The 13,969-nt window shown below is 38.1% G+C and overlaps 1 protein-coding gene and 1 long non-coding RNA gene across 2 annotated transcripts in view; one reads left to right on the forward strand and one right to left on the reverse strand.

The window, feature by feature from the left end:
* The window catches only part of LOC306870164 (androgen receptor-like), a 95,126-nt gene extending 90,954 nt beyond the window's left edge, over positions 1-4,172 (reverse strand). Inside the window, exon 1 of the mRNA XM_079417272.1 lies at positions 2,107-4,172. Coding sequence (XP_079273398.1) covers positions 2,107-3,527 — 1,421 coding nt within the window. The 5' untranslated portion in view covers positions 3,528-4,172. The remainder of the gene's footprint in view (positions 1-2,106) is intronic.
* Positions 4,173-6,465: 2,293 nt separating this feature from the next.
* LOC306870415 lies at positions 6,466-9,394 on the forward strand. The gene is made up of 5 exons (XR_013784254.1): positions 6,466-6,525; positions 7,467-7,521; positions 7,771-7,850; positions 7,937-8,029; positions 8,139-9,394. It is a non-coding gene; the product is annotated as an uncharacterized lncRNA (long non-coding RNA).
* Positions 9,395-13,969: the final 4,575 nt, after the last annotated feature.

Below are 13,969 nucleotides of genomic sequence, written 5' to 3' on the forward strand. Positions count from 1 at the left end.
GAATTTGGCCAAGGTGTACATCAGATTATTACATAACAGAGACACACAAAAAATCTCACAACCCCACATCCCCTCTCTCTAGCTCTTTGTCACTGTCTCTCCCACTCATAGACACACAAATAAATACAAACAAATTTGTATCACTAACCCAGCTATCTACCTTCAGTGGTCATCCAGCAGTTCACAGTTTGTCTATTTTTGCACCAGCCAATCATCAAAGTCACTGCTTATTAAAAATGTTCAATGTTTTCAAAAGAAAAGTCACCTTAAATTACAGCTAGTTGTCAAGTAGACTACCAAAACCATCACAAAAGATTAATATGGTGAACTGTACATTTAAGTACGAACAATTCTTACTCAAATAAACAAAGTGTACCCTTGAACTTTGTTGTGTTACTCATAAACCACTTTTTTTTTTTGCCTAAATGTGGCCTCATGTTGTAAGATTCATGTTCAGAAGATTTATTATGTGTGATATCAGGTCAAGACCAGTGTAAAGTCCCTCACACTTTGTCTCATTATTTGGGTCTCTGTGTGTCAGTTTCATGTTCTGGCTGGTGTCTTAAACCATATTTTTCGCAAAAATCAAGTGGTTTTGCATCCAACTCAAACAAAACAAAGTTTCAAAGGTTAAACACATAACTAAGCTCAAATTCCTTTCAGGAAAAACACACACTCCGTATACACTAAAACACAGCCTCGTACAAAACACTCGCTTAACTTATGGTTCAGATTGAAGCACTAAATTATCAATCAGATTCTTTAGATAAATGCAGAGACACACAAGTGTTTTTCTCCGTATAGTCTTAATTTAAGGTGAAGTTTATTTTCAGCTTGCATAACATTTCATTAATGTTCTGCTTTTGTTCCAGCTTGTGCAGGTCTAATTGAAACCAGTTTTTTTAAAACAGCCATCCCACTGTTCAGTGAAGTCAAAATACATTTATAATTAAAGAGAACATTGTTAAACCACAAATGATGAGATATCAAAACAACCAAATAGTAAAAGATATTAATGCATAAACTGTGAGTTTATGCAATGCAATTTAACTAATGCCTGTTAATTAAAATGCATAGCATGACAGTTGGACCGGCATGTCAGTGTATGAATCAAAATGTTCCCTTTCCATGTATAGTTTGTGGGTGATTAAATGTGTGAATGACTGAGAACGAGAACGAGAATACAGAGAAGTTCAAGGATAAGAGCTTTGAAGCGCTTGGCACGGTGTCTTTGCGTTTTAACACAACTGTGTGGGGTTGCCTTTATGGCAGTATCCCTGGATCCAGCTACCCTGAGGGAGGAGGCTGACTATGAGTCTGTGTGTTTGGATAAAAGCGTCTGCTAAAGGAATAAATGTATATGTGTGTTAGTGTGTACAGCTGTCTGTGTACTGGTTTACTTGGCTGCAGTCATAAAGAGAGGAATTTCAAACAAATTAAGGCTTCCTTCAGGAATTACAATTTCATTTAATTCCTAGCTAATAAAATGGTCCTGAAGCAACTGATCCCAATCCATTAATAGAAAACCAATAAAAAAACATTACTATACAGAACTGAAACTAAACACGAAACCAGGGGCCATGCGAAAGTACTGGGGTCCGTGGAGAAGACTTCTAAAACAAAGCCTTTTCTTTAAAAAAAAAATTCACTACATCTATGACTATTTTATTTGAACTAATCATCTAATGAGCATTATATAATGTAATTTTTTTCATACTTTAAATGTAAGTTTTTTTTAAATGTTATGAAGAAAATTTTGACTTTTTTATTCTGGGTGGTCTCTGTAATAGCTGAGAATCTGAATGGGAGATCCCCTTAAAAAGTAATTGCTCTCCAAATGAGTGCAATTGGTCCTGTGCATCGTTTCTTGCTAATTTCCATTAGCCATTAATTAATAATATTAAAATAAATATAAACTGTAAATAAACATTTCTACAAGTCGGGCAAACTTTTTCACTGTCCTCCGTACAGTCGCATGTTGGGGTACAAAGACGCGTCTTATTTTAACGCGCGCCATTTTAATTAACTTTATCAACGTAATGAATTGGTTGTAGCGCAACACATAATCAGTGTGGAAAGAAAAAACAAAGCAGTGCCCCCTCTTACCTGCTATCCGTATATGATGTTACATCCAGCCATTTGCCCATCTCGTTTTTCACGCAGGGCATGTTAGGGTAAGGAGGACGGGTCAACATCCCGCCGGGGTACCACTGTTCGGGCGGAGGTCGCTCCCGCGGAACCAGAGACTCGCTTCGGCCGTACTCGTAGGGGTTACAGATAAAAGGAGTATCGTGACCAGATGCGTAAGGGGTCCTCTGTTTGAGGGACCCGTACTGGCCGTTGCTGTCCTCAGCGTAACTATGCGGGTACGCCCAAGTGCCATTAAGTTCACGGGGCATCATCTCTGCCTTGATTTTGACATTATAGAGATTAACATAATTCTCCACGGGGCCCGTGAACTCGCCGGACATCTCCGCGGGCTTCGCGAAGCTCTGGCTCGGTCCGTTTTCGAGCTCCGGTTGCACGAAATGGGCCATGCTCTGGGGCAACAGTTGTTCGAACTGGCACGAAGCCGTTCGCGTTGCGTCCATGTCCGGTGCTGTCGTCGCTGCCGTACCTTCTGAATTCAAGTTGGAAAAGTCCCCGGACAAGCTGGCGAACTCATGCACAGCCGCGGTTAAGTGTGATCGAGATGCGGTGCTGCACTGCAAGGTCGTCACCTCGCCAGCTAGCTGCTCCAAGTCGCCACTTTTAAGTATCTCGAGCAGTTTGTCCCTGCCTCGCAGCTCTGCGCCTCTGTCTCGTCCCGCCGCGAGAGCGTACTCTCTTTCTTTCCCTCCTCCTGCCTCCCGTTCGCTCACTGAGCAGTTCAGCAAAGGCATTCCAAAAAAAAAGATTTCCTCACTACTACTTTCAGTGGTCAGGGGTGGCGGCGCATGGTGCGGTCCCACCTCGCCCAGTTCGCTGGACTCCATAGCTAAGCCCAAAGATACGGACACGGCTTTGCACAGCTCTCGCGCTGTCTCCGAGATGCTACTACTGCTGCTGCTGCTGCTGGTGGTGGTGGTGCACGCGCGACTACTACTCGCCACACTTGCGTCACGGGCCGAGCACAACTCGCGCGATTGAACTTCAGCCGCAGCGCAGCCCTTCTGCCCGCTCTCAGCGCCCCGAAGGAAACCTGCGCGACTGCCGCTGCTTTCTGTGGCGTCTGCGCGGCCCGAGCCGCTAGATGACAGGGACGAGTCGATTTTACGTCCTGTTAAACTCTTGTGAAAATAAGTACGATTCGCCGCCGCCTGTATCACTAAACTCGCACCCTCGCACTCTTTCTCGGGGCAGCATATTATTCCCTTGCTGGGGGACAGCTTGCTTATTAAAAGCATTTCTGTCGACGCGGTCTCCTGCAGGCAGCCGCGCTTCTTGGCGCTAGAAAAGTCCAAACTCTCGGCGTTTTGAAGAACGCTTTGGTAAGGTCCGTGAAAAACTGCGTCTGGGGATTCGCAAGCCTCCCCCGGAACCTCCATAGTCTAGAAACAGAGCACAACACTGGTCGCGAGGGTTTAAAGGGGACTCACCACAACAAGTTCATCGACAAAATACTTGAAAAAGTTCCAGTCAGACAGACATAAAAGAGCTGCGCTGCGCGAGATCGTTTGAGCAAAAGTAATCAAACTAGCGCTCATGCTCAGCTGGAGACGCAAGGTGGCTCTTAATAAACGTCAACGGAAAAGTTTTCCGAAAATGCACGCGAACAGCCTTCTGGTCATCAGAGCGTTATTAAGTCCCGCCGTATGCTCAGTCAAGGCGTGCAAGCTACGCGCGTTGTCCATAAATGAGCGGATGAATGTGAATCAGACCGGGGGTGGGAATTTCTTTCCACCGCTCGAGTTGTTTTCCGTCTACCTTGAGAACAAGCGAAAAGATTTGTTTTCAATGATCAGTCCGAGCCGAGGCGGCGGTTGCTACAATATAAATAGGCACATCACAAAAACCCACGCTTTCCTTAAAGTACAATTAAGCCCTTTTCTCTCGTGTCAGGTACTCTCCTGAGCTCAGTCGCAGGGAAAGCGTGGAGAGCTTGCTGTGTCACGGTGTTTTGCCGGGGTAAGCAGTTATTTTACGGAGAGTCCTTGAGTGCTTTAATTTTCAGGACTAAATAGTACAGCCACGGGAACGGCGCCAGTAAAACGGGTAAATGAGAACACGCCGCAAATACGAGCACGAGATCACAACTCACTTTCACTTAGTATTAAAATATATCACTGATGTATATGTAGCCTATCATATGTTTAAAAAAGGAGAAAAATACAATAAAATAAATGAACCCCAGTGCTCTATGGCAGTCTGCACGGTGCGCACTTTATAGGAGTTCTGGGCCTCTGTTCTGTGGAAATATTTCCCATGACATATATTACTGAGCACACGTTAAATTCACAACGGGACTGTTAAATCCACAAAATTATAGCCATTTGAAGAGCAAAATAGGATGATGGCTATTTTTTTAAAATGGGAGAAGGCTATATTTTACCTGCTGCCAGAATAAATGTTCCTGTCTGGACATTTAATGTCAATTAAATTTAATTTGTGACCCTGGACCACAAAACCAGTCATAAGTAGCATGGGTATAATATTTGTAGCAATAGCCAACAAGCCTACATTGTATGGGTCAAAATTATTGATTTTTCTTTCATGCCAAAAATCAGGATATTAAGTAAAGATCATGTTCCATTAAGATAATTTGTAAATTTCCTACCATAAATATATCAAAACTTAACTTTTGATTAGTAGCCTATGCATTGCTAAGAACTTCATTTGGACAGCTTTAAAGGCGGTTTTCTCAATATTTAGATTTTTTTGCACCCTCAGATTACAGATTTTCAAATAGTTGTATCTTGGCCAAATATATTGCCCCATCCTAACAAACCATACATACATCAGTGAAAAGCTTATTTATTCAGCTTTCAGATGATGTATCTCAATCTCAATTTTATAAAAAAAGAAAAAAAAAGAAAAACAAAAGACCCTTATGACTGGTTTTGTGGTCCAGGGTCACATATGAAACTACATTTTTTATGTGTATAATTTAATGGACTATTTTATTTAATGACAGAATTTAACATTAAATTAATAAAATAAGGTTTGTAAACATGTCAAATGCCCCCTCATCAGGGAGAATGTAAATGTTTGAGTTCAGAATATGACATAGGCTATGGAAAATATGACTGACTCAACAATAAAAGGAAATGAGAGTCAGAATGTGTTAGATAAATAAGTTCTGTGTGAATAAATACATTAAATATCCATTAAATATAATATTTTTTTGCTTGGACTGTTGTTGCTTTGACAAAGGCAAGGCACCACTCTAGGTATTCATTAAGCTCTAGAAGACGAAAAAACATCAAGACAATGATTACATCTTCCTAAACAGTCAGGTCCTGAGATGTCTTCTCATTCACATCCAGCCACAAGGACCCGTTTGATCAAAATTCCATTATTATGAGTACTAATACAAGCAGTATTATTATTTTTCAATAGAACTTTCACCAGTGCAAAGGGTATCCTTTTTTTCACTGTAACTAAATGTGACCTAAATTTTTTTCTTTGCCACAAAGCTCAAAAGATTTTAATGCTCCTCAGTGAGAAAACATATTCATTACTAATCCCTGTTGTCAGTTTAAAAATTAGTAACAGTGTAACATATGAAGCCTTATTTATATCATGTTACAAGAAGAATGATTTCCTGGCATAAACTTTGCCCTATTAAGAAGCGAAAGTTCAGAGAAGCACTTCACATAACCCGCAAGCGGGCACGTATGCAGTGCAGGATATTGCATTTGCAGCTAGAGCTGTATTGTCGTGAACCATGTCTGATAAATGCTGCAGTGAAGTGTTTGAGGTTATTCCAAATGAGTGGCTTTATTCACAATGAATTGGTGAGCAGCTGTGGGAGGAGCTGAGATCGAGGGGCAGAAGTTGAGAGGGCTGTTTTGTTTTGTTTTGGCCGGAGATTGCTGATATGTAGGGAAAGTGTCAGTTGTGTTGTTTATCAGGGTTTTGGTTATATCTCATCATCACATTTTTGGTTTATCATTAAAGGAACAGGCATTCTACCCGTTCCTTGCTGGTGCTCTCAGTGTTAGTTTTTTTTTCTTTCTGTTTATTTTGCTCTATCACATCCATTTGAGCGCGCATGTGCAGCACCTGTTGCTTAGTAACTGAAATTCCACATATACTCAGAGCATTACGGCAAAGTGCAGCCCATCACTCAAAAAAATGAAATCTGTGTGTTGTTTGATTAAAATAAATAGAATAAAATGAATCAATTTAAGGGATATACACAGTTATTTCAAATCAATCTAAACTAAATCCAGGGGAAATTAAATGAGCGCAACTAATTTTTGCTGAAACTACAAAAAGGAATTGAGTCGAGTCAACTACTTCTTCTGCGCATGCTCAGAATACAGGAACTTCCGGTGACCGCTTCAGCCGACGCCATTAATGTGGTGGAGTTGTTTGAAATCGGTAAGTCCAAAAAACTTTTACCATAATAGTTATTAAAAACTGTTCAAAACAGTCCTAGTATTGTATTCAAGCAGATATTTGACTCTTTATTTTTTATATTTAAAACAGACTCGGATCACCCTGTATACGCAATGAAAAAATAGCAAATTCGTTTAAATGCCTGTATTCATGTGCATATTTAGACATTAACGTGGTATTTGCTTAGATCTGACACTAGTTGTAAGGGGTATTTCACTAGATCGTTTGAGTTATATTACAAACATTAACCAATTAACCATTGAATTTTGTTGAGCTTGCTGTTAGCAAGGTGATATTTCCGTACGGGTAGAGATGAGAACACAGAAAATTCAAGTAAAAACGATTTACAGTTATTTCACTTAAAATACAAGTTTATATTTGATGTAACATGTTGTACCCAAAGCGTGATTTTTGTATTCGGAAATACATGGAAAACGAAAAACGCGTTCTATGGAGTCACTAAAGGGACATGGTTTGCTAGCGGTATTCTGCTACAGTACATTATAGTTAGGGTTGCATCATTGTTCGATGTATAATGCGCATCTCGTCAGTAAAGCCGGTTCTGTAATCTGCGGTAAATTCCATCAGGTGCGCAGCTCGTCAGTGAACAACGGCTCTGCGTTGTAAATGCAGCTCAGTGTGACATATGCACGATGATTATCCTGCAGCCCTAATTTACAGTACATAACATTTCACTTTACAATCAGAGTATGGAGAGAAGAGTGATAGAACGTATGATCACAAATTTTTAAAGTGAAAGTTTCATTTATAATTTACAGTGACATGAAAAGTGGTTTCAGTAGCAGAACTAAACCATCCGAATCTATTTAAAAATGCATTTCATTCTGATACATTAAAAAAAAAAAAATAACTATCAAGTTAAGTAAATATCATGCTAATTCATTTTTGTTTTCATTTCACAGGTTTTACAAGAGCAACATAACAAATCATGCTTGGCTTAGTTTTTTTCCCCATTGGGTAAGTAGTATTAGGCTAATTAATGTTATTTAATTTTAATTAATTCATGGATATTTTTAAAACACCTTTTATTACTGTCATGGAATAGAGGAACGTGTTTTATTAATCGGTGCTTGGACATACATGTTTTGGAATCCAGTATGTAAATGTATAATAGTAAAATCTAAATCAGATTTTACATACTGATACATTTTGATACCTGTGATTTTACAATTTCCTAATTGATTGTTGTGCTTGACCAATATTCAGACAGCTTGATGAAGATTTTTCACACTAAAGGTGGAGTCAATGGCCGAACAATAAAAAACATCATGCAACCCATTTCACAGGTTGGTACACAAAGTTATACACACCTCTTGGTTATCAATATTCAATTTTTTTTTTTTTATCGGTGTTTTGTATTTGTTTTTTTAAGAATAACAGCATAGATGTGCGAAGAGAATGCATCCTCAAAGCATTGTATGCATACTTGAATGAAGACCATGTACAGCTGTTCAAGGAGTATGCTGTAAGCAAATGCTTCTCTTCCGTCTACTTCACTTTCATATATTACCTGTACTGTGTACTTAAAGGTTAGTTGTCATACAAATGCTGCATATTTTGTTTATTTTGCACAGGATTGCGATTGGTTGAGTGCCAAAGAAGCGATGTAGCAGACAGTAATGGGGATCTACATTGTTCGACATGAAGGACATGACCCAGTGGATCAGCCTGTAGATGTTGGTGTCGTGATTGAAGGGACTGAGGTTCTCAGCTCCTTGAGGAATGCAGGTGTAGCAGTGGCCATGTTATTCGGACTCATTTACGCCTTGAACCTTAGCTACCCACAAGAACTCAAATCTACATTTGAGGTAATCCAGAAAGTGTTCTTCAACCTGGATGGACACAGACTTTCACCAAAAGTGCAAACCCTGAAGAACAAGATGTTGGAGTAAGTTGACCTTGTTCTATTTTGTTGTAGCTCAACAGTGAGCAGAAATTGTCTTAATTTTTTTTTAAATTATTATTGTATAGTCATTTTATTTGGTTGCATGCAATATATCAGTATTGTTAATCCTCTTTTTTTTTTTTTCGGACGGTGGTTGGTTTCTAAGTTTTATTTCTTGACTTGGCTGAAACTTTACAACTACTGCTGTAGTTGCTTTAATGTGATTCTTGAAATATGTAGTTGTAAGATACTAGTTTTGAGATTGTATCTCTACACTAAGCACAAGTTGGTGTTTTTTCCTTTGAGTGCAGTAATTGCCAAATCTGCATTAAAAGTGGTTGATTTTCATTTTATTTAATTGCATGCAATAGCAATATTGTTTCTCCTCTATTTCTATTGTGTAGTTTTTCTTTATTTGACAAAATATTTGTCAACCTGCTTGAAACCTTAAAACTACCTCTGTAGTTGCTTCAAACTGACTCTGGAAATACTGTATTTTTGATCTGCCTTGTTCTAAGATGGAGTAGTTTTGAAATTGTATGTCAGCACTGATCGGTAACTGCTGTTTTTTGTTTCACTTTGGACACTGAATAAAGAGAGATTTGAGACATTTACATTGAGTATTTGATTTGTAAGTAAATTTTGGCAGAAATATCAGTAATTAAATTAAATTAAGCTGGTTTAAATGACAATTACGTTGTTCAGTTAACATATTTCTGGTTGTTTAAATTTAAGTGGTTTCAATTAATTGGCTCAACAAGACAAAATTGTGTAAAGTTAAATTCACAAGACAATTAAAACAAAAATAATTTGACCTCATTGGCTGAACATGATTTTTGCTTATGGGTTCTATTTGCCTAGATTAAGCAGAGATAACATAATTCAAATGCGTGGAAATGTGTCATAATTATATTAAGTTACACCAACGATTTATTTTTTTGAGTGCATTTACTCTGTTTAAAAATATAAATGTTCTTTTGTTTATTTTAAATAATTTTAAAGGTTATGGAAACCTGCTAATGTTATGTTAAAAGAATATTCCAGGTTTAGTAAACTCAATTGATAGCACATGTGGTATGATGTTGAATGATTACCACAAAAAAACAAAAATAAAATTAATTAATTAATTAAAAAAAGCAAACAGTGAGGCTCTTAGAATGGAAGTGAAAGGGCCAATCCATAAACATTAATACTTACTGTTTCTAAGCTTCATATTTCTGCTTTTAAAAAAATTGGTCTCATTCATTTATATGGTGCCTTGCTGTAATTTTTTATTTTAAAGAAAACAAGGGACAGGTATGAATTATTTTTTGTATTAGTCAACATTATTCCACAAACACTGTTGATTGAGCTTAACTTCTATTGTTTATGGAACATTCCTTTATTTTCTTTGATTTCTTCGAACCTTAGGGTGTCACCAGAATCAAGATAATATGAATCCTCATGTGCAAACTAAAGTCTGTGTCTGTTTTGTGCTCAGTGATGTAAGTGAAAAAAAACATTTGATTGAATCTCCATATAGGTCAGATTAACTTTTGCATTACAAACTCAGCAGACAGACAGTAAAGCCACTTAAGTGAATGTGCATATGTATTTAAGTAAGTGTCTATAAAGCAGTTTTTGAGGTTGCTGGTGTTCTTTCGTCCCCAGGGACCAGTCCAACATTTACATGCATGTATTATGATAAATGAGAGTCACAATCTCTATATCACACCCAGACACCTGTAAACAGGCCAGACATTTCTGTAGAAACACTTAGCATACATAATTCAACACAAGTTGTCTTTTCAGGACATTCCGAAAATATTCAGTACTTTAAATGGAGCTGCTGCTCTAAACATGTGAGTTTTGCAAAAAATTGTTCAAATGAGTTTGTGTCTCTCTGATTGTCCTAAAGCAGCATATGGGCAAAGATGTGAAGTATTCGTCCTACATGTGGGTATTTTATCAGCCATGAACACATGGGCACTATAATTAAATAAAGGAAAATGAAGGTGTGGCTGCTAAAACAATTTCACAGTTAGTGGATGATAAAAAACACTAATATTTAAAATGATTGTGAGCGGGTGTTTTTTTTATTCAACATCCTAAAGAGAACTATTTTGTTCTTAGTGTGAAAAATATTCTTCCACTATAACCTTGAAAAGGTTCTATGGATGTTAAAGTTTCCTGATGGAACTATGTGGCAATAAAGAATATTTAGTGTGCAGTCTGCTTCTTTTAACAGTTGACCGGAATGTCATCCCAGCGGAACCCCCCCCCCCCACCACCACCACCACCATTTTTTAATCTATACATATGCACATTTAGACACTTGCAATATATTCTGGTATTCATTGATAACAACTGAGGAGAACTTTGAAAAATGTTAAGTGAGTGTGAGAAAAAAAAAAGAAAGCAATGTTTCTACAGGCTAAACCATTTAGTCGAGTCCTCCATTCTCTAATTGAAGGTTACAAAATACGACACAAAGAGGAGGGTTGATATTTTCTTCCCATCTATGGCTCTGTGTCCAGAGAAGAAGTCCATGCTGAAGACTTTTTAGCAGAGAAAGGAGTAAAGAACAAAAGACACATGATACACAACCAACTTCAGGTCTCTCTAACATTTCTCTCTTTGTCTATCCATGATGTCAAGTTTATATTTACAAGCAAACACTTACACATTCCAATCCAGTCCAGTCATTTTACCCCAAAGAAATGAAAAAGAGAGAAAGAAGCAGATGGAAAGACAAATGGAGATACAACATAACAAGTTGCAAGAAGTTTATCATTCTCTGAGGAGTCAAGGAGTCAATGCCATGCCAACAACTGAAGATTAACATTTGTCAGAGGGATGTGGTCCGCACAAATTAGTGAAGCTGGGTGTTTCACAATTTAGTGTGTGAAAGCATGCATGTATGGGGCCTTAAAATTAATAGCATTCTGCTCATCTTTCAGTTACATTAATATATTCCTGCTTAGAGAAGGTCTTCGTTTAACTTGATCACTCATCGTCATCCCCCTCTGAAGTCAGCAGACATTCTCTACTTTTCTCCAGCGTGCCAGAGTCTGATCACTACAACCTCTTTGGCTTTGATTCATGTGCAACTGAGAGAGCTGCAGAGTGGGTGAGGTAAGTTTATACTGTTTATATACCGGCTGCTCTGTGGTCAGTGGAAGTCATTGGCATAAGTCACCTACTCTTTCATGCCACAACATTTGTTGCTGCTCAACTCAACTCCTCTACACCTGCAAGTATATTCTTTTTTCTACTTTTTTGTTGATCTTTCGGCTTGCAAGAGCTGTTTTGAATCATGAAATCTTGGAGCTATTGTAAAATTTCCACAATCAGGTCATGTCACAGATGTAGTTAACTTTTTATTGAGGAGCTTTATGGTCGTCAGTGTTTTTTTTTCCTTTTGGTTGGACTCATCCTATTAATCCATGATGTGTTGGCCACAATTGTCCCATTTTGACAAGTTAAACTTTTCAGTTAATAAAACATCCAGTCAGGCTGAAGCTGGCGTTACGCAACATTGGTTAAAAGACAACAGAATGCTGGCACTGACCAACTGATATAAGTTTATGACAGACTAAGTCATGTTTATGAATTCTGGTACAATTTGCTGTGTTTTGCTTTCTCTGCAGAAGAATCATACCTAATTGAAGTTCATATAAGCTGTTTCTGGGACAGAAACTAAACAAAAAGGAGGTATCGTATGACAATTTGTTGTTTTATTTAGCAATTATACGACAGAATCCAAGGTTTTATGTAAGTGGACTAGGCTTTTTTGTTGACAATGAGTGTTTTTGTCCTTCTTAATATATCATGTAAACAGAAAGGCTCAAGTGAGCTTGCTGGTGTAGAAATGGCCCACACTTTCATGAAATCTCATCTAAGTGAAACTTATCCTTCACATTATGCACTAGAAATTGTGTCTAATGATCAGCAACTATTCATTGTCATTATGTAAAACAAGACAACGCATTCTACATTCTTACATCATTTGCTCACCCTCATTTTGTTCAAAACAGCATGATTTTCTTTCATCATAAAAACATTAAAGAATATATTTTATGAAAGTCTATGGACAAAAGTCTAGTATGTAAAACATACTGAGACATCTTCGTTTTCTTTACAAATTCATACATCATCTATTGTGTTCCAGAAAGCAAATCAGTCAAACAAAACAAATATGTATAATGCTTAGTAAAAATAAAAGTATGTTTTCTTTAAGGTCCTCTTTACTTTAACTTTGTTTTGCTCATTATGTCTATTCTGCCGGTCTGAGGCAAATCCCTCAAGGCAGACTCTAGTTCTGAGAGTAATGCTGATGTTTTTAGGGGCTCTTATGCCACTTTTCATAGTTTTTCCTGTACTGTACTACTAATTAATGTTCAGAACCAGGTCTTAAGGTGTCTCTCTCTCCAGGTGGTTGAAGTTTTCTTATCTGAAATATTCCCGAGTCTGGCTCTGCTCTACAGCCTTCATACTTAAAACTCCCACTAACACACACATTCATTCACTCAGACACAGATGCAAATGCTCATACAGGCACACATGCCTTCATTTCTGCATGGCCATAAAATTCAGGCGTTTCGGTTTGATGTCTACAAAATAATTTATTTGCCTTAGTCAGTCAATAATATTTTTTGCCTTGGTCTGAAGTTCGTCATTACAGACTCTGTCTGCATGGGCACCTTTGTAGAACAACATCTGTCTTAAACTTAAATATGAAGTTGAACGTCAAAACACATACCCATGTATCTTTTTAGAGGTCAGAGCAAATCTACATTTCTGATAAGGATGTATGTGAAGTGGGAGGGGACAGGAACAGGCTGAGATAAGATTCAGGGATGAGGTGATCGCATGGACGACCACGGCAGCACTCACGACAACAATGATCAAACTATCTGTGAAACTGTTCTGTTAATATAACATCATGATGTTCTGTAATATGAGTTGCTTAAGATCGGTTTAGGGACAAAACGACCTGTGCAAATCATTGGTCCAGTTCAGACACAATAACTCTTGACAGGATATAAAAATACTCCTTCATGCACTCTCTCCCACTTTCTCTATCTATTTGTTCCTCCTTTGCCAAAACCACTATGACTGCTATGCAAGGCTACAGTGCCCTCCTACTCACCCCCCCCCCCCCCCCCCCCCCCCCCCCTCTCTCTCACACACACACACACACACACACACAAGTCTCTGCAGTTATCTTTTCAACACATACACACCAATCCCTTGCACAAAAACTTTTAATTTAGCTTAACAATTTTGTAACAGTTTGTGTGTGATAACTGTAAAGAAAACAGATACCTTGAATTCCTAATCGGGTTAAATAAGGCATAGTAAACATGTCCTGCTCTGGTACTTGCCAACTGATCACTGAGCTGCAGCGTTCAACTTAAGGTAATGCAATCTAATAATGGAATGCAATATAACGTAATGTGCTGTAATGTAATATAATGCTATGAGCTACATAATGGAAACGAATTTAATGTGAAATGAATTGCCGCGCTATTTAAGTAA

Source organism: Barbus barbus (genome assembly GCF_936440315.1).
Source record: "Barbus barbus genome assembly, chromosome: 5".
In the NCBI taxonomy this organism is placed as follows: Eukaryota; Metazoa; Chordata; class Actinopteri; order Cypriniformes; family Cyprinidae; genus Barbus; species Barbus barbus.